General features: G+C 38.1%; 1 protein-coding gene across 2 annotated transcripts in view; it reads left to right on the forward strand.

Annotated features, from left to right (window-relative positions):
- LOC139717423 (CMP-N-acetylneuraminate-poly-alpha-2,8-sialyltransferase-like) overlaps positions 1 to 25,560 on the forward strand; it is a 44,497-nt gene extending 18,937 nt beyond the window's left edge. Inside the window, exons 5-10 of one of the 2 annotated variants that reach the window (XM_071628922.1) lie at positions 5,205 to 5,330; positions 6,869 to 7,019; positions 18,119 to 18,234; positions 20,436 to 20,525; positions 21,180 to 21,403; positions 23,036 to 25,560. In XM_071628922.1, the coding sequence (XP_071485023.1) occupies positions 5,205 to 5,330; positions 6,869 to 7,019; positions 18,119 to 18,234; positions 20,436 to 20,525; positions 21,180 to 21,403; positions 23,036 to 23,286 (958 nt within the window). In that variant the 3' untranslated portion in view covers positions 23,287 to 25,560. The remainder of the gene's footprint in view (positions 1 to 5,204; positions 5,331 to 6,868; positions 7,020 to 18,118; positions 18,235 to 20,435; positions 20,526 to 21,179; positions 21,404 to 23,035) is intronic. The other variant, XM_071628923.1, reaches the window with a different exon arrangement.
- Positions 25,561 to 26,259: the final 699 nt, after the last annotated feature.

The raw sequence follows: 26,259 nt of genomic DNA on the forward strand, positions 1-26,259 counted from the left end.
TAAATTTGAAACTCTTCTACATATTTCCAACATCTTTCAGGAAGCTTCATTTTTTCTTAATATTATAACACGCCCGTGTAAACTTTGTTCTTCTTGTTCCTATAATACTAACCGCACCCATCCAGACCTAATTTTACTTTAATGTTCTCATAATTTGTAGAATGGATGTCTTTATTTCATGAAACAGTAATTATCAGAGACGCTTTTCATTTTGCTCAGAGACGTGCGGTCTTTAATCTTCATGTAGAATCTTACATATTTACTGTCTATCCTTCTTTAATTTATTTCTAATCCAAAGGTTAAAATACATAATTTCACAGATGATACTAATTGGCAAATCTACGGAATGATAACTGTTATAAATCGGCACAAACACCAGGAAAGTTTTTGTTATTACTCACATTTTCAGGATTTGTGGGCATTTCCGTTGTTGAATTATGCCGACTCGATTCCAGGATGGCGCGTCAGTGCGTAATATAAGCGCGCATATAAAGTATCATGCAGTGTGTAAGTGTCAGGTGAGGGAATATCCCTTTAGAGATTTTCAATCAGAGACATTCGCTTTGATCAGAGACGTTTGCCAATTTGGATTTTCAACCAGAACTCATTTTTATGGACAGTATGTTGCTCTTGTTGCCAATCATCATAATCGCCTGGCTCACACTGACGTACTGATCACCAGTTTTTATCTCAAGCATAATCAACTTTCATTAATGACACCAGTAAACAATCGAACATCTCTGATGGTTATTCAGTATAATTTTCTTTAATGAGCCACCACGCGATTATTTTATACAGCTCACTCACAAATTTTGATGGAATGGTAGTATGGATAAGACGCTAAATAAATATGGCCTTGTATGTTTTCATATTCATCCTGGAGTTTTTGCGTCAAGGAAAAGATAATTCATTCAGAGACGTTCTTTTTCAGACATGAGTGAATTCAAAAGTTCCTGATAAGATAAATAATAAACACGTTCATGGCAGAAGTACTTGATTAAATAGTTGGAGCATGTGGGCTTACTAACAAGGAAAAACAAAGCTGTAGAATTGGATAAGAACAAAAATTGCGACCTCTGATTCTGGGATTTTTTCATAAAATATGTATTTTTGTCAATTTTTTCAGCTTTAAGGCATTATTTTTTAAGGAAATGCGGTAACAACAATACAAAGTGTATATTTTCTGAAAGGCACAACCCTCCCCTACCAAATGATACATAAAACTATGAAAAACACCCACAGGTGACAATTTTACAAGGGTTTGAATATCGCAAAGCCCGAAAATGGCCAATTGTACATCGTTCAATGTTTTCACCCATATAAGAATCAAGAAATAAACTGGTAATGTATTCTTCTTGCCAATAAAGAATGAGTTCAGTCGGTCGAATAAACTCATTCTTTATTGGCAAAAAAAAAAATGCATTACCAGTTTATTTCTTGATTCTTCGAATAGAGTCATCATGTTACTATCAAACCAATGTCCAAAACCTGAAAGAAGACGCGTTGAAAATTTGGTGCAGTGATTAAAAGTTGTTTGACGCTAATAATGTATTACAATCTTTTGTGTTCATTTACAGTATATTTATATACTTAAGATTATATCAATACTTCAGTAATGATTAAGTTTAAGGATTAAATATTTGTAAGTAAATCATTGAAAAATCACACATGAATATAGATACATGTACATGATTCAGATACTGTGGCAGTTTAAGGGGGCGTCTCGTTTTCGCGGGTATTAATTTTACATGTGTGTGCGTGTAACTATACATACACATAATGATAAAGATTATTCGCGTATTCATAACACAACCGTATAAAGTTCTACATGCACCTATAGTGTACTACAGTACACACAAAAAAAAAACAACCCACCCGAATATCGCCGTTTGTTTGGATCACTTGCATACTATTGACGTCTATCCATTCTTACGAGTAAGAATAAATGTTGATATAATTTCAACTCATACTTATTCATACATTACCGTGTATGAAGGTCTATAAGTGTGTCTTTATGTGTTTTCAGTTTGAATAACTGCCTAAGGTGTGATCCAGTTGGGTGTGAAATGAATACTCACTATGCTGTTTTAGAAAGTGTCAGTATATTGTTGAATTTCCAGAAACATCGATAATGGTCTTTTCATTCATGACACGATTTATCATTATTTGATTAAGCTGAAGCCTATTATTTATCCATCATGATCAACATCTTTCAGTGTAACAAAGGCAATTGCATTATATTCTACACTTACAAACGTAGCGGATATTTTCGTAAGCACACAATGAGAAATTATGAAAAAATAGGGAAATATGCAATCGTTCTGACCATTATGTTGTAGTCACTTTGTGTGTCTGTACATCTTAATTGGCATGCTTGTATGAACGGACAGTTTAGAGATCAGTCATGCCGGTAGTGTCAAAGGTTAGAGATAGGAGTTGGATACACGTATGTACCTATTGCAATCCCGAGTGCTTTCTATAATGTCCAATCACGTCTAGTTAAGCTTATGTAATTTAAGAAACAACAAACAGTTGCTTCCACAGTTTTCTATATACGTTTTTTTAACCTTCAAAACCAGTGATTGCTTCCTACGAATAGCAATGAACAGTACTTCACTTCTCTCTTGCATTACATTTTTGTCGTTTCAGAGAACTGTCGCCTTAAAAAAAAATCTCCTTTTAAGGGAGTGAACAGTGCATTTTCTTTTATCAAAAAACTAACAAGGCAAGAATGGAAAGGTTAAACTAAAAACTATAGTTTTCAAAAAACACTCTACCAATATCACATCGAAATTACAAGTGAACACATGACATGCTATGGACAATGATTTTTGCATTTGATATTGGTATACTAATTTCTTAATAATGCAAATCTATGTCGAATCACGTAGATCACAAGATGGGTCCATTGTATGTCGTGAGAGTGAAATTCATACACACTGTTTTGAGCATGTGCCTTTGTACGCTATCATTTTGCCATTTTGTTATAAAGACAAGAGACCCGCGGGTCTAGCGCTCACCTGAGTATCGCAAGTTCACCTTTCACGCAGTCACTAATCTAAATTAAAATTTGACCAGGCATTCTACCGAAGTAGAAGATGAAAATGTACAATAAGGGCCCAATTTTTTTAAGATTCCTTAATTTGGGGGGATTGGGGCCCCCTGGGGCCCTCTGGGTGGGGCATGGTGCCCATTTTGATAAATTGAGATCCTGACCCCCTAGGGATGCTACCTGCCAAGTTTGACAAAAATCCATCATGAGGTTTTCAGGAAGAAGATGAAAATGTACAATTCAGGCCCCCATTTGGACCCTTCCAACCACCCCCCCCCCCTACCCAAGAGGGGCACCCCTGGATCTCCTATGAACAAACTTGAAACTACAGTCATTAATGTACTCACTCATGATATTATCTCAGCTCTATAACTTCTGATTCTAGAGATTTATAAAGATTCCTTCATTTGGGGGGTTTGGGACCCCTGTGGGCCCCCTGGGTTGGGCATGGTGCCCATTTTAACAAATTGAGATCCTAACCCCCTAGGGATGCTACCTGCCAAGTTTGGTGAAAATGGGTCATGGGGTTTTCAAGAAGAAGATAAAAATGTACAATTTAGGCCCCATTAGGACCCCTCCTCACCCCCTCCCCTGGGTCCCAAGGGGGGCACCCCTGATTCTGCCATGAACAAACTTGAAACTACAGTCATCAATGTACTAACTCATAGTATTAACTTAGCTCTATCACTTCTGGTTCTAGAGAAGAAGATTTTTGCGGATTCCTTAATTTTGGGGGGTTTGGGCCCCCTGGGGGCCCCCTAGGTGGGGCATGGTGCCCATTTTAACAAATTGAGTTCCTAACCCCCTAGGGATGCTACCTGCCAAGTTTGGTGAAAATGGGTCATGGGGTTCTCAAGAAGAAGATGAAAATGTACAATTTAGGCCCCATTAGAACCCTTCCCCACCCCCCTCCCCTGGGTCCCAAGGGGGGCACCCCTGATTCTGCCATGAACAAACTTGAAACTACAGTCATCAATGTACTAACTCATAGTATTAACTTAGCTCTATCACTTCTGGTTCTAGAGAAGAAGATTTTTACAGATTCCTTAATTTTGGGGGGTTTGGGCCCCCCTGGGGGCCCCCTGGGTGGGGCATGGTGCCCATTTTAACAAATTGAGTTCCTAACCCCCTAGGGATGCTACCTGCCAAGTTTGATGAAAATCGGTCTTGGGGTTTTCAAGAAGAAGATGAAAATGTAAAAAGTTTACGCACGACGCACGACGGACGACGGACGACGGACGACGGACGACGGACGACGCACGACGCACGACGCACGACGCACGACGCACGACGCACGACGGACGCCGGACGAAGGGCGATCGCAATAGCTCACTTGAGCCTTTGGCTCAGGTGAGCTAAAAAGATACCCTTTGTCCATCAAGGTTTGATGTATATGTAACTTTGTGCAATATCAGTAAAGCATAAAAACGTTTTTATGTTTATCCTAAAAGCAATGTCAAAAATCGCCCATGTACAAAAAACAACAACATGCACATAATAAGTGTACCTATAAGCCTGTATGGGTGTCTATTTAGTGGTCGGGCTAGTCTGGTCACATGAAACCGTCCTTGTGGCCCAGTATCACGTGTACACTAACACAAATTGACACTGTTATGCAAGAAATCCACCTAATATACAAACAACAGACGAATTCATACTCTACACGTCAATTACCTTTATCAAGTACAAGACACACAAAAAAACTCTTATTGACAATTAACTATGCATAATCCAGCAATAGCATTCACGTCTATCCTTCACTTCTATATCCTCTAAAACGAATACCAGTGTCTCCCAACACTGACAACAACACAACACATTATGAGTATTATAAACTGTGATGAATAACCTTGTCAACCAAACACAATCTATGTATACCGAACTTGACTGAATAGTGGAGCTACATTAACAAAGCTCCAAGACTGATCGTGGACGAAATACCAGGCTAGGTGTTTTCGAGTATTCAACTTTTACACTTGATTTTTTAAAATTGTTATTGCAGCCATATTGTTTTATTAATTTCTTCGTCAAAGCTTGTTAAATGTCTTTTGTTTTGTGTGGTAATGTAAGAGAAACGAAGCTTTATCTAATGGCACGTTGACAGTAATATTTTCAGTTTCCTTTTACCGCTTATCATTATCTCCACATACAGGATAAATGGACCCTTTACCAAGAACCTGTGGTCCTTCAATGAGCCTATGTCTGAACAAATCTACATGTATGAACAGACATTGCAGAAGAAGTGGCTGCGAAATAGCACTAATGTCGAGAAATTCAGGTATGAAAAATAGAAGACAAACGTACTCATTTCCATATAAATTATGCGTGATATCATTTAGCAAGTCGGTCATTCAATACTATTCATTCACCTCAACTCAAGTGACCATACGTGATATGATATACAACAATCTATATGTCAACACGTCCTTTCATATTTAAGTCGTTATTACCATTTTCTGCACCCACCGAAGCTCCGATCCTTAACCCCCCCCCCCCCCCAACCATTTGCATTTAATGGTGTCATCAACAGTTAAGTTACCTGAAACAAGGTGATCCTAGCCAAGAGCTGGGGGTGTTTCATCAATTTAGTCAGCGCTGACAAGTTGTCAGTCTCGACAATTTCAGCAAAACCTTGGTTTTGACTGGCTGAGATGCTCTTGTCACTGACTGTTACCATGGTGATTGTCAGAAGCTGACAACTTGTCAGCGCTGACAACTTTCATGAAACAGTACCCTGGAGTTTCAGCTGGCTCTAAAAGATGTACAAAGAAATGTCACAGGTGCATTTTATGCCTTTGATGATGGGAAGATTTACTTTGAGCTCTAACGTGGTGTCGAGAATATTTTGCCTTTTCATTGATTAAATAGAATGAAATTTCGCCGAATGGATAACCAAAACAAATTCAATCCCGTCTAAAAACGTGTGTACTACTATAATACATATTATATTATTTCATATCATATTATATTATACAACATTATATATACATTTATCCGATGGGTACAGTTTGTTGAGGATTGATGATCCCAAGTGCTCGATGCTACGCCTATATATGAAAACAAAGGCAGTACACTTGTATAGATCTATGCTATATGCACAAAAACTCCTGATCAGGATATTTTGCCAGTAATTTACAAATCGATGAATACTTCTTTGATGATAATGTATTAACGTCTTTTATGCCACCCTAGCTTTCATTATTGGATAAATTCAGTGTTGATTTTCCATGTCTGTCGAGAATGACACGGATGCCCTTAAGAATTTGAAACGTGATGATTTTGCTGTTATTTTTTTTTTCATGTAAATTTGAAGGTCTTGCAGTAATATTTTGCGTGGTCTATTAGATTCAGCATAAATTGTAAGACAATTATGCAAAAAAGTCTGGTCCCAAACTTTTACCTAAACACCATGCCTCTACCATTTACTAGACCTTTTTTATCTTTTTTATACTTACAATCCGTTGAATTGTGATCAGAAACAATATAGATAATATAAAAATAAAAAGCACTAGGACACAACACTGTGATTGATATCCGTTAATGATATTGCACCGTATCAAAATAAGTGCTCATCTTACATCTTCAGAAAAAAGTCTTCAATAACATACACCCATTTTTTCTGTTGTAACTAAATATGGTACCAGGAAACACTTCTCCTGGGCGAATATTATTAACAATAAAACAGTTCAGGCATTCCTAATGAATTCACGAGTACCAGAGTTTCCATTTGCGTATGGAAATTTTCTGCTAGTGATCAGGGTTCTCATATTTTGGTTGTTAATCAATAATTCTCCTTCCTCAAAATTTGTGTTACAGATTAGAGCTAGCCAATTACCACGAAGCGCTTCGGGGGAAGCATAAAATAATTGCTAGCAAGGAGAACGTTCAAGTCAATACTTCAATGCACTCTTTCAGAGGTTCGGCCAAACTGGTTGTGACGCCTGAGGTATATAAAGTGCTTCCAGAGGTATGCCTTGATACACATTCGTTACCTTACGTTAAAAGGAGCGCTCCAACCCCTAATCTTTGTCTATAATGTACAAAAACGTATGCACATTTTCACATTGTACAAACTCACGTATAAAACAACGTCACGGAAGCGGATGAAGTTAAATAGAATTCATATATCATGTTTAAGGGGATAAGTGGTTAAGTTATGGTAAAAATGAAAAGTGAACATGTATTGTGGTGTATAGTGCCTGGGCCGCGTTGCTAGTAGCCTTTAAACAAGGCGACTCGCTCTGCGTGCCCCCGTATAGCGCGTCTACCCCACAAACCTGTTGGCCGGCGAGTGGAGCGAGCCGCCTTTATCCACTCGTTCAGGGATGTGTACTTTTGTCGTTGTTGTTGCTTTATATTCTTTGACAAATTTGCGTACAAATTTGACGCAGAAAATACACACGGCACCAAGGTAAGCCTCGTTAATATTAAGTAGAATAAGAATAGTTACTTAATATTAACGAGGCTTGCCTTGGTGCCGTGTGTATTTTCTGCGTCAAATTTGTACGCAAATTTGTCAAAGAATATAAAGCAACAACAACGACAAAAGTACACATCCCTGAACGAGTGGATAAAGGCGGCTCGCTCCACTCGCCGGCCAACAGGTTTGTGGGGTAAACGCGCTATACGGGGGCACGCAGAGCGAGTCGCCTTGTTTAAAGGCTACGTTGCTAGAAACTCGAATTGCGTTTAAACGCAACTTCACACCCAACGCAAGTATCGTCCGCAAATTGCGTTTGATTCCTGCGTTCCGTTGCTAGAAGAGACTTGCGTTTGATTGCAATTTGCGTTTGATTGCAATTTGCGTTTGATTCCCGTTAATCATTCAGATGTAAATCATTGTGGACGAGGATAGTCTGAAATTAGCCGAAATAAATCCCTGCAAACAGCAAGTGCATCGTGCATGCATCGCAAAAAGGGATGGGGGTAAGTGTACTAAAATACGCAAATGTGTCTCAAATACCTGGAATAATGAAGTTTTACAAAATGCTACTTTAGGATTGGAATTTCTAGGATAGGCCTACCTCAATATAAACAAAATGTGTTTGTACAAGGAATGAACTAACGTTCATACCTACTTCAATCCCAGAAAAGCACATTATGCGATATGACGTTGAAATCAATAAGTGGGACTATGCATGGGATCATCAGATGTGGGGAGTTCGTTAGTAACGAGTTTTGCGATCGCGTTTATCGCAGCGTGTAGTTTACATTTTGAATAATTCCTGACATGTGTGAAGTACGTACGTACGGAAGCTTTAAAGTGCCATTCGACTTGGAGACTTGGCGAGATAATATATCTTGTCAAGTCAACATAATAGCTCTATCATGTCGACTTATCAACTTCATAAGTTCACATGGAGACAAAGATTATCATGTCAAGTCGTTTTCTAAAAATTTAAATGTCGTCATAGCAACATAACATATCTTGCCAAGTCACATCTAAAAAGTTACATGTCGTCATGGTGAGATAAGGTATCTTGCCAAGTCGACATCTAAAAAGTTACATGTCGTCATGGTGTGATAATGTATCTTGCCAAGTCGACATCTAAAAAGTTACATGTCATCATGGTGACATAATGTATCTTGCCAAGTCGACATCTAAAAAGTTACATGTCGTCATGGTGAGATAAGGTATCTTGCCAAGTCAACATCGAAAAAAGTTACATGTCGTCATGGTGACATAATGTACCTTGCCAAGTCGACATCAAAAAAGTTACATGTCATCATGGTGCATAAGGTATCTTGCCAAGTCGACATCTGAAAAAGTTACGTCGTCATGCCTACATAACATACACTTTAAAGCTTCCGTACGTACGGAAGCTTTAAAGTGCCATTCGACTTGGAGACTTGGCGAGATAATTTATCTTGTCAAGTGAGCATAATAGCTCTATCATGTCGACTTATCAACTTTATAAGTTGATATGGAGACAAAAATTATGTCAAGTCGACATCTAAAAAGTTACATGTCGTCATGGTGAGATAAGGTATCTTGCCAAGTCAACATCGAAAAAAGTTATATGTCGTCATAGTGACATAATGTATCTTGCCAAGTCGACGTCTAAAAAGTTACATGTCATCATGGTGCATAAGGTATCTTGCCAAGTCGACATCTGAACAAGTTACATGTCGTCATGATGACATAAGGTATCTTGCCAAGTTGACTTACACAAAATTACATGTCGTCATGGTGCATGGGTCATCAAGTCTCCATTGCATTCTCTGTGAATTTCCCATTTTCTAAATTTTCTTGAAAGCTACATTTTTTTCTACCCTATACTCTAAGGAGTTGTTTGACAAAGAGTGACAACTGTTCTAAATATACTCAGAGTTTAAGATGTGAAAATACATACTCTGGAAAATGAGAAATTTTGTGTAAAACGTGAATGGAGAACTACTCCTAAATTACTGTGATTTCATCAGCATTGCCATTTTGCATAACTGACAATGAAGTACTAGATAATGTTAATGATTATAGTTTCCTTATTCACTCATGATTGGATCAATTATTTTTTTTTTAATTCATCGTCTTCCATACAGTGTGTTCCTAAAAAGGAAAGGCAAGTTCAAAAGTCAACTGAACAATACATAGTTTTTTGTTTTTCTTGTAATTTGTATAATGGAATAAAAAGTAGCTCTCAAGCTTTGATTTAACACCTTGCTTGCGTCAACGTTGACATGAGTTAGAGAGTTAGGGTTCTTTGAAACTTGGAAAAAGTAGATGTTGTATCATTTTCCTTCAAAGAAACCTTACTCGATCTGTAACAAAACCCATGGCAATGTTGACGCAAGCAAGGTGTCAAATTTAACTTAATGGCCCGAATTCACGAAGGTAGTACAAATGAAACCATGGTTTAAACCATGGACAAAAACCATGGAGCGCCAAGTGTCGCACGGAATATTTCGTTACGAAATTGGTCATTTCGTCGACAAAATGACCGTTCGTTAATGAAATGTTCATTTAGTTACAAAACGTTGTCATTTCTTTACAAAATGATCATTTCATCGACGAAATGACTGATTTCGTAACAAAATATTCCATGCGACACTTGGCGCTCCATGGTTTTTGTCCATGGTTTAAACCATGGTTTCATATGTACCACCTTCGTAAATTCGGGCCAATGAGCTACTTTTTAATCCAGCACACAAATTTAAAAGACAAATCAAAACTATGCATCTGTGATATAATTTACCTTTGAGGTTTGGTTTCCCTTTTAGGAACACACTGTAGAAACACTGGACTGACTTGGGTGGAATTCCCCTTTTATCGAGGACTGCCACATAGGCATGAACTGGGAGATCATTATGCATAAATGCACCCCTTTCAGACACAAACTAAGGGTCTAAGGTAGCTAATGATACAAACTACGAACAGACTGTATTTTCTGCTTGCAAAATGGGCAATCTTTTCCTTCATTCTCTTCAAGGAATGTGCTGCATGGAAGGCAGGGTGTGTGCCCATATTTGAAGAGTATGGGAATCATGCTGTCCTCGGCCTCCTTTTCGGAATCCATGATTTAGCTGTTACTAAGACTAAGTTGGTAAAGAGACTAACTTGTTAGACTGACAAGCCGGCTGACAAGCTAATAGACTTTGTTAGTATTGTAATAGGTCACTATCTTCATGAGATCTCGACCACGTGCGCGCATGGTGTTGACAAAATAAAGACAATCATTTAAGTCGACTTGGCGAGATAAGTTATGTCGCCATGACGACATGTAATTTTCTATAAGTCAACTTGGCAAGATACCTTATGTCACCATGACGACATGTAACTTTTTAGATGTCGACTTGGCAAGATACCTTACGTCACCATGACGACATGTAACTTTTTAGATATCAGCTTGGATAGATAACTTATGTCACCATGATGACATGTAACTTTTCAGATGTCGACTTGGCAAGATACGTTATGAAGACATGACGACATGTAACTCTTTCAGATGTCGACTTGGCAAGATACCTTATGCACCATGATGACATGTAACTTTTTAGATGTCGACTTGGCAAGATACATTATGTCACCATGACGACATGTAACTTTTTTCGATGTTGACTTGGCAAGATACCTTATCTCACCATGACGACATGTAACTTTTTAGATGTCGACTTGGCAAGATACATTATGTCACCATGATGACATGTAACTTTTTAGATGTCGACTTGGCAAGATATGTTATGTTGCCATGACGCCATTTAAATTTTCCCTTACGAAAAAGTCCTGTGGTACCCCTGTGGTAATTACCACAGGACGGTACCACAGGACAGTACCACAGGAAAGTACCACAGGACAGTACCACAGGCAGTACCACAGGAATTGTCCTGTGGTATTTAGGGACATACCACAGGACAGTACCACAGGAATTCCTGTGGTATTTTGGGACGTACCTCAGGGCAGTACCACAGGAAAGTACCACAGGACCGGTACCACAGAACAGTACCACAGGACAGTACCACAGGAATTCCTGTGGTATTTTGGGACGTACCACAGGGCAGTACCACAGGAAATCCTGTGGTATTTTGGGACGTACCACAGGGCAGTACCACAGGACTAGTACCACAGAACAGTACCACAGGAACTGTCCTGTGGTATTTTGGGACAGTACCACAGGACAGTACCACAGGACAGTACCACAGGTCGATCATTACCACACAGCATTACCACAGGGCAGTACCACACAGCATTTCCATGGTACCACAGGAGAGTACCACCCAGGATAGATCGAAAAAAAAAAAAAACTGGGAGAATTTTAGTCTCATATCATGGAATATTCCTGATGGGTGAGTGATGGATTTCAGGACAAACATGGCCCTACTTAATAACCTGTCCTACTCCTAACATATAACCTCAAACGAGAGTCTAATGGCCAAGTGCCAATCTAGTCCTATAATAGATCTATATAGTCATATTCTATTCCTAGGTAGCCATCGACCGTATCAGTACATATATATATGGCCGTCTATCCGTAAAGCATTAAGGCATGGTTACTAACGCGATTATACTTTATTATCAAGATATGAAATTACACTTTCATAACAATATCTGTGATATTGGAAATAACATAACATAATTAGACAATCTTTCATAAAGTTCAAAGTAAGTTCCATCATTAATACTTTGACTTTTTAAGTCATATATGTATTTTCTAAAATCTAGAGTGCTTTTTATGAATATTCATGAGCTATGTAAAAATTTGTACCACAGGAGTACCACAGGAGTACCACAGGAGTACCACAGGAGTACCGTACCACAGAAGTCCTTATGAAATTTCTCGTGCTTTACATCAGCACTTTCACTAAATAGGTAATACTGTAGGAGTATAGGACAGGATAAGTAATGGCAAATCAATTGCTATAATTCACAGCATAACTCATCTATCAATTAATTGAGGAATATTAATATGTGCTTTTCTGTTTGTATTTTTATAATAAATTTCAGTAGATTCTGCCTTACAATTTTCCTGTGTGGTACTCCTGTGTGGTACTGCTGTTTGATATTCTGATGTGATAGTCCTCTGTTATAAAATGTTAAGAAAAAAAAAAGAATATCCTGTAGCATTTTTCTGTGGTACTTACGAATTTAATTTGCTGTGTGGTCACTTCTGTGTGGAATAGCACCATATTATGATTTTCCTGTGGGATTTTGGACAGTTCCTGTGGTACTTTCCTGTGGTATACATCGAAAATTACCACAGGAATTCCTGTCGTACTGTCCTGTGGCACGTCCCAAAATTCCACAGGACAATTCGTGTGGTACTGTCCTGTGGTACGTCCCAAAATACCACAGGACAAGTCATGTGGTACTGTCCTGTGGTACTATCCTGTGGTACTTTCCTGTGGTACTGTCCTGTGGTACTGCCCTGTGGTACTGTCCTGTGGTACTTCCCAAAATACCACAGGACAAGTCGTGTGGTACTGTCCTGTGGTACTATCCTGTGGTACTTTCCTGTGGTACTGCCCTGCGGTACTGTCCTGTGGTACGTCCCAAAATACCACAGGACAATTCCTGTGGTACTGTCCTGTGGTATGTCCCAAAATACCACAGGACAAGTCGTGTGGTACTGTCCTGTGGTACTATCCTGTGGTACTATCCTGCGGTACTGCCCTGTGGTACGTCCCAAAATACCACAGGACAAGTCGTGTGGTACTGTCGTGTGGTACTGTCCTGTGGTACGTCCCAAAATACCACAGGACAAGTCGTGAGGTACTGTCCTGTGGTATGTCCCAAAATACCACAGGACAAGTCGTGTCGTACTGTCCTGTGGTACTATCCTGTGATACTTTCCTGTGGTACTGCCCTGTGGTACTGTCCTGTGGTATGTCCCAAAATACCACAGGACAAGTCGTGTGGTACTGTCCTGTGGTACTATCCTGTGGTACTGTCCTGTGGTACTGTCCTGTGGTACTATCCTGTGGTACTGTCCTGTGGTACTGTCCAGTGGTACGTCCCAAAATACCACAGGACAAGTCGTGTGGTACTATCCTGTGGTACTTTCCTGTGGTACTGCCCTGTGGTATGTCCCAAAATACCACAGGACAATTCCTGTGGTACTGTCCTGTGGTATGTCCCAAAATACCACAGGACAAGTCTTGTGGTACTGTCCTGTGGTACTATCCTGTGGTACTTTCCTGTGGTACTGCCCTGTGGTACTGTCCTGTGGTACTGTCCCAAAATACCACAGGACAAGTCGTGTGGTACTGTCCTGTGGAACTATCCTGTGGTACTTTCCTGTGGTACTGCCCTGTGGTACGTCCCAAAATACCACAGGACAAGTCGTGTGGTACTGTCCTGTGGTACTTTCATGTGGTACTGTCCTGTGGTACTGCTCTGTGGTACTGTCCTGTGGTACTGCCCTGTGGTACTGTCCTGTGGTACGTCCCAAAATACCACAGGACAAGTCATGAGGTACTGTCCTGTGGTACTATCCTGTGGTACTTTCCTGTGGTACTGTCCTGTGGAACTGCCCTGTGGTACTGTCCTGTGGTTCATCCTAAAATACCACAGAACAAGTTGTGTGGTACTGTCCTGTGGTACTAACCTGTGGTACTTTCCTGTTGTCCTCTCCTGTGGTACTTTCCTGTGGTAGTCCCAAAATACCAAAGGACAATTCATGCGGTACTGTCCTGTGGTACTGTCGTGTGGTATACGTCCCAAAATACCACAGGACAATTTGTGTGTATACTGTCTTGTGGTACTGTCCTGTGGTACTTTCCTGTGGTAATGTCCTGTGGTACTGCCCTGTGGTACATCCCAGAGTACCACACAGTTCCTGTGTTAACATATATTTGTGTGGTACATTGTGTGGTACCAACCAGTACCACAGGGAGTACCACATGAGCCTGTAAAACAGTACCACACAATTCCTGTGGTGACATTTATTTATGTGGTACATTGTGTGGTACTGACAAGTACTACAGGGAGTACCCTACAAGCCTGTGGTACAGTACCACACAGTTCCTGTGGTAACATTACAAGTGTGTGGTACATTGTGTGGTACCGACAAGTACCACAGGGAGTACCACAGGACTTTTTTGTTAGGGTTTAGAAATCGACTTGACATGATAATTTTTGTCTCTATGTCAACTTATAAAGTTGATAAGTCGACATGATAGAATTATGTTGACTTGACAAGATGATTTATCTCGCCAAGTCTCCAAGTCGAATGGCACTTTAAAGCTTCCGTAGAGATCTTTAATACACGTCCCGTTGCTAGAAACTTTGCGTTTAAACGCAACTCCAAAAATCAAACGCAAGTCCTTCAAATCTCACGCAACTTTGCGTCTAAACGCAAGTCTGTTGCTGAAAGGACTTACGTTTAAACGCAAGTTCTTTCAAATCAAACGCAACTTTGCGTTTGGCTCAGATCAAATGCAAAGTTGTGTTGGATTCATAATGGTCAGTAAAACTGGCTACATTATTGCAAAAGATGCATTGTCACCACTAGTATGCTGATATAGTTTGTTCAACAAACCGTTAAACCTAATTATGCAAAGTCAAATAAGTTCACCAATTGCCAAAATGCAGCCAGTTGATATTAAAGCTAGCCCTAACCCTACACTATAGACAGTTCGGAAGCGAACGCACCCAACCCCTTGATCGTCGTTTAACGAAGATAGCATACACATACGTATTCATGCCTATGTACGTACGTTGTACCTATACCATATAACTACTAGCTATAGCAAGGTAATAATGCCGCATGAAAGCGATATTGCGATGACAACCCTGCAATTTGAAAGCATACACTTTCTATCATAATTAGGTTAAATTAGCCTTTTTTCCCCACTGTAGCACAGTATTTTACGATTGAACTCGTGTATTAAAGATCTCGTACTTCACACATGTCAGGAATTATTCAAAATGTAAACTACACGCTGCGATAAACGCGATCGCACAACTCCTTGCTAACGAACTCCCCACAGCTTTAGATGATCCCATAGTCCCACTTACTGATTTCAACGTCACATCTCATAATGCGCTTTTCTGGGATTGAAGTAGGTATGAACGTTAGTTCATTCCTTGTACAAACAAATTTTGTTGATATTGAGGTAGGCCTATCCTAGAAATTCCAATCCTAAAGTAGCATTTTGTAAAACTTCATTATTTAAGGTATTTGACACACATTTGCGTATTTTAGCACACTTACCCCCATCCTTTTTGCGATGCATACATGATGCACTTGCTGTTTGCAGGGATTTATTTCGGCTAATTTCAGACTATCATCCACGTCCACAATGATTTACATCTGAATAATTAACGGGAATCAAACGCAAATTGCAATCAAACGCAAGTCTCTTCTAGCAACGGAACGCAGGAATCAAACGCAATTTGCAGACGATACTTGCGTTGGATGTGAAGTTGCGTCTAGACGCAATTAGAGTTTCTAGCAACGGGGCCCTGGTGTGATATCAAGAAAAATAGTGGACAGTAAGCTTTTACGTATAATCGTATATGCTTGCAATAACCTGAAAGAGAAAACATTTTGTACTTTCTTATTTTTTTTTTTTTTAGATCAGTGTGTAGCGTTTTTGATTTTCAATTACCTGCAGTTCAGTGTATAAGTACTTCACAAACTGCCTAAAAAGTGTATGAGTTTTTCTAACACTTCTGAAATTCTCAACTTGCACGTTACTGGTTACAGAGTAGCATTTTGCACATTCACACATTATACGTTAAGTTTAGGAACTCAATCGAAGCCAACGTTTCTATTGTTTAATAGCTTATTGTTGAATAAATAGTGAAGAGGAAATGGCGGGTAGCGCGATGCTCCAAGTGTGAGTATAAAGATAATTCACGGCATGTGGAAACTGCACAATCAAATCTCGTGTTTAACCAAAAAACTCCTACGAGAACTGATCGTTCGAAGTTCAACTGTTGGGTAATCACCAAGTACTACATGAGATCCCGATTACGTGGGCACAATACATACTTCGAAACTGATAGGACCAGTGTAAACATGGTCATATCTATGAATGCTTCGGATGACGGATACAGGCAGATGAAATTTATCTCTATTCCAAAGATCTGTTGAAAGCTTTTGACACTCCCAATTACTCTACTTTGATTCGTAAATGGAATTTATTATAATTATGGAATACGTGGGAATTCCATTGGAATGGACTAAGAGTTAATTTGATTATCATTATTATTATTATTATTATTCACATGTATTTGTTTATTTATTTATTAATTAATATATATATTTTTTTTTTTTGGGGGGGGGGGGGGGGGGGTTATTGATAAGAGAAGCTCTCTGCAGTTCTTAGAATTGCCACAGGTGTCCCCCCCCCCCAGAGGCTCTACACTATTTCATCTTATAAAATTAATGACGTGCAAATTGTTAGTACAGAACGCTCATTTCGGATATTCTTGCAGATGATATAAATGCATTCATATCTGGTAGTAACAAAATTGAAATATTATATTGTTACAACATTCAGATAACAAAACTTGAGCAAAGGTTTTTGACTGAATAAGTCACTGTTTAATTCTAAGAATACAAAGTTATATCTAAACATTAAAAAAATGTATGAATATAGGTTTGATATTGTTACAGAACGAAACAATACTGCAAGTCTTTTTTAGTATATATATATATTTTTTTTTTTTTTTGGTGTTGCGTTAGAGGAACATCTTAACGCGGCTCCAGATGTAGATGTTTTGCAGAAACAGATGTCACTTATAGGATAAGACATTTATCAATACCGCTAAGATTTTTATTTCATATCTAGAGTGCCCCGATTTTTCGCCTCAGTGATCTGGGGAAATGTGGAAAATCTCTTTTGAATCGTGTATACGCACTCAAAAGAAAATAATGGTCATAACATGCAATAGCACTCCAAAACACCTTTCAACCTCTTGAAAAAAAAAAACTTCAGCTAGTTACCATATCTGACGTAATATGTATGTCAATTACGACTTGCTAATGTACACTCACAATTCATTACCCCCTATTTGATGTGTTTAAATATGCGATAGATGTATTCTACACTCATATAACACTTAAGACGGAATGAAATGAAGTTATTTCCATCCCTTGCTCCTGTTGGGTGAAATTTAGAAGATATTTGATGAAAAATAACAATTAAGCACTGAAATTAAACAAAGTGTTATTTTTGCATGCAGTAAAATCAATTTTCCCGTCATGGTTTCCCCGTTTTTCTTTCTCTTCAAATTGTAATTCAATATATATATGTATAAAATCACAAAATAGTGCAAGCCCAACCGCAGAAAGGCCACTGTTCTCCACTTTTCTCCATATTCTCTTTCAGAAATATTTTTTTCTCTCTTTGTCTATAATGCGTAGTATTTCTTATATTTTTATGTGTTGTCATTTTTTTTTTTTGCTTTTGCTGTACTTTGTATTTTATGAAGAATCATAAAAGAATACAAAATGTCTGAGACTCTAGCTATGAAGCTTTCCTAGAGATTGGTCAGACATTGAGAGAAAAAAAAATATTGAAAAAAAAAACACACACACAATGGAATCAAAACGAAGATTTGAGATAAAGCTGAGTACACAATCGCTGGTCCATCTTGCGTACGTTGTGTCTTCCATGTCTTAGAAAAATCCACTTCCAGAAAGCGGAAATTACCATTCGTGCGCGGTGGTAGGAAACAGTGGTTCACTCTTGGGAAGTGGATGTGGACAAGAAATTGATTCCCACGACTTTGTAATCAGGTAAGTGCTTTCAAAGCAAACAGAATACAAGAGAGGAAGAAAATATTTTATTAACTCAGCTTCCGTATAAGGCTAGTTTGACATGGTATCTTATCACATTTGTAAACGTCCTATCCTGTGATATAGCTCTCTGTCAGTAAAGTGACACCGATCCAACTGCATCTTGTTAGACTGATAGTCATGTAAAGATAAACATGCCATAATGAAATGTATTCTCGTCACGTAGCCGACTTCTATAGGAAAGCGGCACCGGACACATTGGCGAAACACCATTTCGAGGTACACATACTGATACCGGTACGTGGAACTTAATAATCAGTTGATTCATTCATTCATTTCATTTTCCGTATAAATGACAACGGCTGGATAGCCCACATTCCATGGTGTCCAAAACATTGAAACTACAAATATAACAATATGAAATGTATAAATTAAGAAAACACAATCGCACAATTCTAGTAACAATCCCTCTCCCTGAATTTTGAATGATTTGGAGTTACAGATTCCGCTTTGTGATATAGAAGACCTTTGGAATAACCATCTAAGTACCGGACAAGTATAATGGTGTAATTTCTGCACTTACTGATACACATGTATACAAATGTATTAGTAAATTGGTGCTACTTCCATTACTGCGACTACTTGTTTTCTATCACTATACTACAATGACAATACTGTTTATGATGCAAGTTTTAATAATTATGGTAGCCTCCACAGTGCAAGCACTGCAGTTCCAGAGGACCTTGCTATTTAATTATACCCCAGCATTGCCACGCAGGTACCTACTCTTACACCTTGTTCGAGAGGAATCACTACATTGTGCGAAATCATATCTCGTCCACGTCGACCTTTCAAAGCCGGGCGTCTTCTCCACTGTCATCTATTATAATTATTGGACTTGAACTTGAACCTTATTCTGTTTCATTAGAAAACAACTTTTGCACAAGAACAAACTGAAGACTGTGAACGAGTACGTAAACATGCAATACATTATTATGACAACAGTGAGCGGTGGCTCGCATTACTGGCAGATCACTTTTAAGGCTCTCCATATTCATACTTTCGATTATACTTTAGGTACTGTCTCCAAAAATATCAGAATCACTCTGGACAAGTTATGGACTTCATTGTAACTTATGTGAGACTTCAGAGGTGCCAAACTGGACTTGCCTCACACATAATGAACACAATGTATTGACTATGTCTCATATTGCGAAATAACCAGTTACTCGATCTCTCATAAGGAAGATTTGTCTATACGATGGTCTTTACTTTTCGCCATCCCTACTTGTAAAAGGTAAGCGGTACATAATTTTAAAGACACGGGGTTTGCGCAAAAAAGAAATTGCGCAAAGATCACCTGACGTTTGGTGAAAGAAAGATAAAAATTTCTTGACTGAACCTACCCGGACAATAATTTGACATAGCGATTTCTAAAGAAATCAACTTGAAGATATTACACAGCAAAGGGGGAAAAATAGGCTTGAAGTCGTGTTCTGGATGCGGTTTTTTTTCTTTCTTTTCTTCTTGCTCTGTTGTGTTCTTCTTCTTTTTTTTGATCCTACAAACGGGGTTCGAGAGCTGGGCCCTGCTGCACAAAGATTTCACATCGTAGGCCGTACATATCTGACTTACACTTTTGCACACATTTCTGAACAGGATTGACATTTGTGCACACATTTCAGAACAGGATATACTTTTGTTTTATAACTGGGTGAAATTTCGTTTCATTTAATGAATAAACAAGTAAAATTTCATCGAAACACAGAATTGAGTTTCGTTTTATCATTGGGGGATTTTTTTTTTACAATTAATGAATAAACAAGTAAAACATAATCGAAAATATGTTTATGAGTATATATGAGTTCGAACTATATGTGTATAGCGCATGTTTGAGTTATGAGTATATCCGAGTTCGAAATGGATCTTCAGATTGCTCAGAAAGATTGAGGCATGAAACGCCGAGATCAAAGGCACAAAATAATGCACTTGCGGAATTCTTTTCTGTATCCGTAGAAAGTGGCAGCAAGTTTAATGAATATAGCAAGTTAGAAGTCCAACTCTCGAATCTCCTTTGTAGGATCCCACAAAACACCCACACACACACAAAAAGCAACAACAAAAATTTAACATTTACAAAAAGGTGTGTGTGTATGTCTGTTAATGTGTGTCATATTTTCTACTTCTTTGTGTCACACCAGGTGCAATCTAGCCTCGATTCCCCCTTTCAAACATGATGCAGGTACTCAAACTAACTTGACAACAATGAATCCGAGTATTCTACGTACAAGGTGAGGTAATCCTCAACAGTAGTAATCTGAGCATATTATTACTTCACTTGAGCCGATCATAAAACATGACGTCCGGCGTCCGTAAACTTTGTTACATTTCCAGCGTCTTCTTGGAAACAGGTAGCATACCATGGGTGTTGATAGGGTCTTGATTTTTTTTTTTTTTCAAACGCGGGCCATACTCCCTCAAAAGCACAGTGGCCTGTACCATACACTGAGAACACGAATAACTTATTCATAACAATTTTCCTATACTGTATTCAACCAAAATTCTGACAAAAAAATAATCAAAATCATAAATAAATAAACAAATAAATAAATAAGTAAATACATAAATGAATGAATAAATAAATTACAGTGTTTACCTAATTGTTTCTGGGCAGTTGATGTAACAATCTCTGATGATCACTCTTCAAAATAAGCGCAACTTCTGACAGAAAACGACCACAAAATTATATATAAAAACATTCATCTGTTCTTCTCCTCAATGCTGAAAGTCAATATTGCATGGTCGATCACACATGCTTTGAATTACAAACGATGAGCGTTAAGAACATTACATTTGAACAGTCGAATTCATCATATTCATCGCCATCGTCTATTTGTCTTTTCGTACAACTTGTTTACCTTGCAAAATGATGACTTTGTTAACAGATATGGTAAGCTGAAGACCAGATATGCCAAGCAGAAGCTGAGGAAAGACCTGTCTATGTTTGATGGCACTATATGGGTACCCGGATCCCTCCAAAACGCGCTGGTAGTACATAACACTATGGGTGGCATCAAGAACCCTCAAATTATCACCCCTTATCCAGAACATTTCCGCTACGTGAGCCAATTTTGGAAGGATCGGTCATTCAAAAGATGGCTATCCTCAGGTATGTGCATTCCGATCGAGTCATTATTGAGACGTACAAAGAAAACAAAATATAGCTATCATAAAAAATAATTACAGGGAAGGGCAATACTTTCTGCTGAAAGGAAATCAAGTAAAAAGGCAATCGTGTGTTTCAATGAGATTAGATTACTCAATTTTGAATATGCAAAACGGGGCAACAAAACATAGCAAAGTGTGAATTAAGACTGTAGAAAGGAAGCTTGGAATCAAGGAGCACATTTAATTCAAATGATGAGATTTGCCATGAAGTAGCCATGGATATAAGCACAGAGAAAAGGCAATTTTCCAAGACATCAACTTTGCGCTTGAGTTATGTGAGGTCCTTGTTTATTTGGTGGATCTCATTATACAAAATCAAGAGACAGAAGCCGATCGTATGAGGAGCAAGGCAATTACTTCATTTCCAGTGGTGTAGCCCCTATAAGAATCTTCGTTTATCCAAAAAAAAAAAAAATAATAGATTTACATGGTTCTCATAAATCAATAATTCTGTCAGTGATTCAATATCTTCTGTCCTTAACCACAAACTGCTTGTATTTTCCATATCGTTTGGTGTTGTATGGATAAGGCAGATCATTCATTTCGAATTTAGAATGTATTATAAATTGAAAATAAGCAACGGGCCTGAAATTAAGTCTTGTGGTACATTCGACATCTAATATTTTGTAGTCTGCGAAACAAGATAATGCCCATCCTTTTATATATACCATACAACATGTATTAATATGTCATGGTCCATTGTGTCAAGATGCTTTTGGGAAATCCATGAATAACCCCATTGCATGCTCTCTTTTCGAAAAGAACTCTAATGAAATTGTCATAAAAAGTTAAATTTCGTATATAGTCAGTGTTTTTTTTTCCTGCAACTGAACTGATTAGAAGTCAGTATAGTTATTGTTTATTAGAAAATAGTGCGATGTTTAAAAAGAAGTATTTTGGGTTCAATTCCGATATTGGTCTCTAATGACTAAGTGGAACGGGAGAGAATTGTTACATTTACTCTTTGAAATATATAAAAAAAACTATGAGTTTATGGAGTAGAAATATATTAGATATTTTAATGTAAAATAAATTGATATAATTATGTCCCATATATTTAATTGACACAAGTTGTTTATATCATTAGTGCATAGTCATTTGTTGAGTTGAGAAATAACGAATTTTCATAAAGTGTTTATAGAAATTCATTAAAAAGTGCGGTATTACAGTGGTATAGCGGCAAAGTTTGGGCCTACATTTATAAATATATTATTGGAAGCATTAACGATTTGTTTGGATCATTAATTGTTTCAGTTGAGCAGAATGTGTCGGTGCTGTCTGTTCTGTTCTTTCCTGGGAGATCATTTAAGGTTTTCCATATCGAACATTATAGCCCCATTTTTTTTTTTTGGTGAAATCTCTATTATTTACGGATGGTGTAAAACAATTCTACGCTTCCAAACAACATTGTAATTGAATACAGCAAAGAAATAAGAAACTATTCATTTGAATATTACAGTGAGGAAGGATTTTATGCTGGTACAAAGTATAGTACAAAAGCTATCGGAGATTCTGTACTGTTTTCTTCTACAATTTATCCTCCATCTCCTCATTCAACTCGCTCCATTTTCAGGATTTTATTTGGCGACGCTGGCTGTTCAGTTATGTGATGACATATCCCTCTACGGGTTCTGGCCGTTTTCTTATCGTTTTGAAGATAATCAGAAGGTGCGGCTGAAGTACCATTACTTTGATAAAACGACTGATAGAGGTGCCCGGGCACACCATGCCATGGACAGGGAATTCAGTATTCTTTTGCAACTGCATCACGCTGGAGTTCTACGGTTACATGTAGGCCGCTGTGAGAGCAGAGACAGACAGTGAAGAACACTTGAACTTATATGAAATTGAGAGCGTACTCTTGTCATTTGTGTGTGCGTACGTGTGTCTGTGTTTGTGTGTGTGTGATTTAGTTTCTCCTTTTTTTTCCATAACTCGATTGGCGTCTTCAGTCTGAAGTTATCATAACTGTTTTATCGATGTACACAATAATATTGTCTATATATGGGATATTCACAGACGCGCTTCCTATAACGTTGGTTGGAAAAGCCCAAGGGCCATAGTTATTCCTGACAGGTTTCTTTTTTTTCCGCTCGGCAATTCAGGGAAGCAAATCAGGGGAAGGGTAATACATGTACTCTTGAATGAGGCTTGTATTTTTGTGATTACTGTATTGTCCTCCGAAAATTAAACCGAATAAATGATGATGATGATGATAAAGATACAATAATGATGATAATAACAATGATAGTAATATTGTGTTGTAGTTAGGGGGTATTATTACAATTATTATGATTATTATAATTATGATTATGATTATTATCATTATTATCGTTAAAGAATGATAATCATATTATGGTAGAAATAACGCGCACCTGCAAATAGTGGTTTGGTCTTTTAGAATTTGTTTCTGTGTGTGTGTTTGTATTTTTGTTTGGACTTACTTCACCTGGCCACTAATCGGATATAAGGACCCCTGACATCCAATTCTTATGTCAACGATGTTTTCTGATAGTTTTATATGTAAATAGTGCTTCGCATCGCAAAAGCAGGAATTGGTTGATTGAAATATCCATTCATTGGCTTAATTCATTTGATTTTTCATTTTCTGCGCGTATTCAGCGCTCCATCCCTCAAGAAACTTTCTTTCTTCGCATTATGTCCTCAGCTGAAACAATCAACTGAAATAAGCATCACAAGAAATAAGGGTACGCAGCCTGCAACGACCACGGTGCACCAACTGACAATAAAGCAAGACAGTTTTAATACGATATCATTACACAACTTTTCTAAATTAGTTCTCACAGCAGTGGACCAGAACAACGGAAAGCCTCTGAGGTTTGACTTCGACACCTGTCTTGTATCATAAATTTGTGCATTTGTCAAGGTACATGGTGAATATTATACGGCATTAGGTGCATTCATATTTATGGTTAAAAATGTCGCCGTGTTGCGTAATATGAAGGCACATAATCACGGAATAGGCCTACACCACGAAATTATGTTCCGAAATACCACAGTATTAACAGTGGTACTGAGAATTGCATGTCTAATGTAAGCGTGCAAACGAAATTTGAGTGTGAACATGTCACGAGATACCAGAGACTGATGAGATCGCAAGCGCTGTATTTTTCACATGTCCTGACACAACTTCCTGTCTTGTCTCCTCATGTTTGTAAAAGGTGTGTGCCCAGTGCTTATCAAAACACAGTGGTGTTTCACCAATGAGAATGGTGTCAACAATTTGCCGTTGTAATCTACGGTATTTCAAGACACATGCCCTATAATTATGATGTTTCAATATTTGAACTGGTTTCACCGCGTTGATGATATTATCAAAGAAAGACTCAACGAGAGGCAGGTTCAGCTCTGGTGACTACGAGAATAGTATTTCCTTTCTTTGAAAACAAATAGAACGAAATAGGTATGTGCGTGTCTTTTGTTCACAGCAGTTTATGTGTACAAACAGAGGAAAGGATACCATAGTACATTAATAAATGGTTATCTCGCAAATGTACACACAACTTCTTCGATATGACTCCGAAATTACCTCATCAGCATGACCAGTGCCTTCTCAGTCTTCCTCGTATCTACAAACACTACGTACTACACTACTCACAACAAGAAACCAAATGATGTTCGACTTATAAGTTTACATCATACATGTATTTGTTTAATGAATAGCATCATCTTCAACGTTTTCACTTGTCCATAGTGGAGAAGTTGTATACATTGTAAGTGACGTTAAAGTCTTAAATCTTAAGAATATGCTTGCTGACCACAATGAGGCCGAATTGAGAGACCATGCATATACTGGAAAGTAAGATGCAAGCGGTTAAATCTGCAATTTGATTATAGAAACCAGCAATAACAAATCTGACATAAATTGAGATGAAATAGTGCGTCATGAATAGTGTACTGGCTTGTCACAAACATTGGAAAAACAACTTGTACCCTGTATGTCCATCAAATTAAAAGCCTGACCAAGTTTTAATTACCTAGTCCTAATCTTTCTTCTATATCATTACTCACTTCACTCAATAAGGTTAAGAATTAGTGGTTTTTTTGTGTGTGTGTGCACATTAGTCTTGTCCACAAATATAGTAGGCCTATATGCTCCAATGTCCTTTCATAATTGGGTAATAAAGCAAATCCATATCAAACCTGACTTGTCTCGTATACTCTTTCTTCGACTGGCAATTACCTATATAATTTACATGCAGCTATACAATCAGCATAAATGTTTGCACATTGAATAATGTGTAGATCTTATTCCTCATTTTATCTCTCAATCTCATTGTTTCCTAGTAGCTCTCAGACAATGTCCTGCACACGGACAGGCCCATAAAGTAAATCAACCCGATGCGTTACATTCATCTTTATGTGCAGCCTAGCATGACATGTTGAATCAATTGTGTTCGTAAATGTGTACATACGCACAGTGCAGTACTGCGCATGGCCACCTTACTGAACGGTATAAGTGTGAATTGCAAATCATTACAAACATGTTTTTTCTTCTACTCAAATATGAATGATTAACTTACACCTATACACCTTTGCCATCATTAAGCATCAGCCAACATACAAGACTGAACTTCAAACTTTCAATCTATCATTTTACCTTATACAATGTACTTGTACAACTACTGACATCTTGATATTATATCAACAAGCGCTTGCCTTCATGCTGCAAATTGCAGGGCTCCAATTTCGACCAGTTAAAATACAAATACTCGGCTTCTCTAATCGGTTCTGTCATTGCCCGACATCTATTCAACATATTACATACTGCGCAAG

This window comes from Diadema antillarum, unplaced genomic scaffold (assembly GCF_040938485.1).
Source record: "Diadema antillarum isolate AM-2024a unplaced genomic scaffold, OU_Dant_1.0 scf00000075, whole genome shotgun sequence".
Classification (NCBI taxonomy): Eukaryota; Metazoa; Echinodermata; class Echinoidea; order Diadematoida; family Diadematidae; genus Diadema; species Diadema antillarum.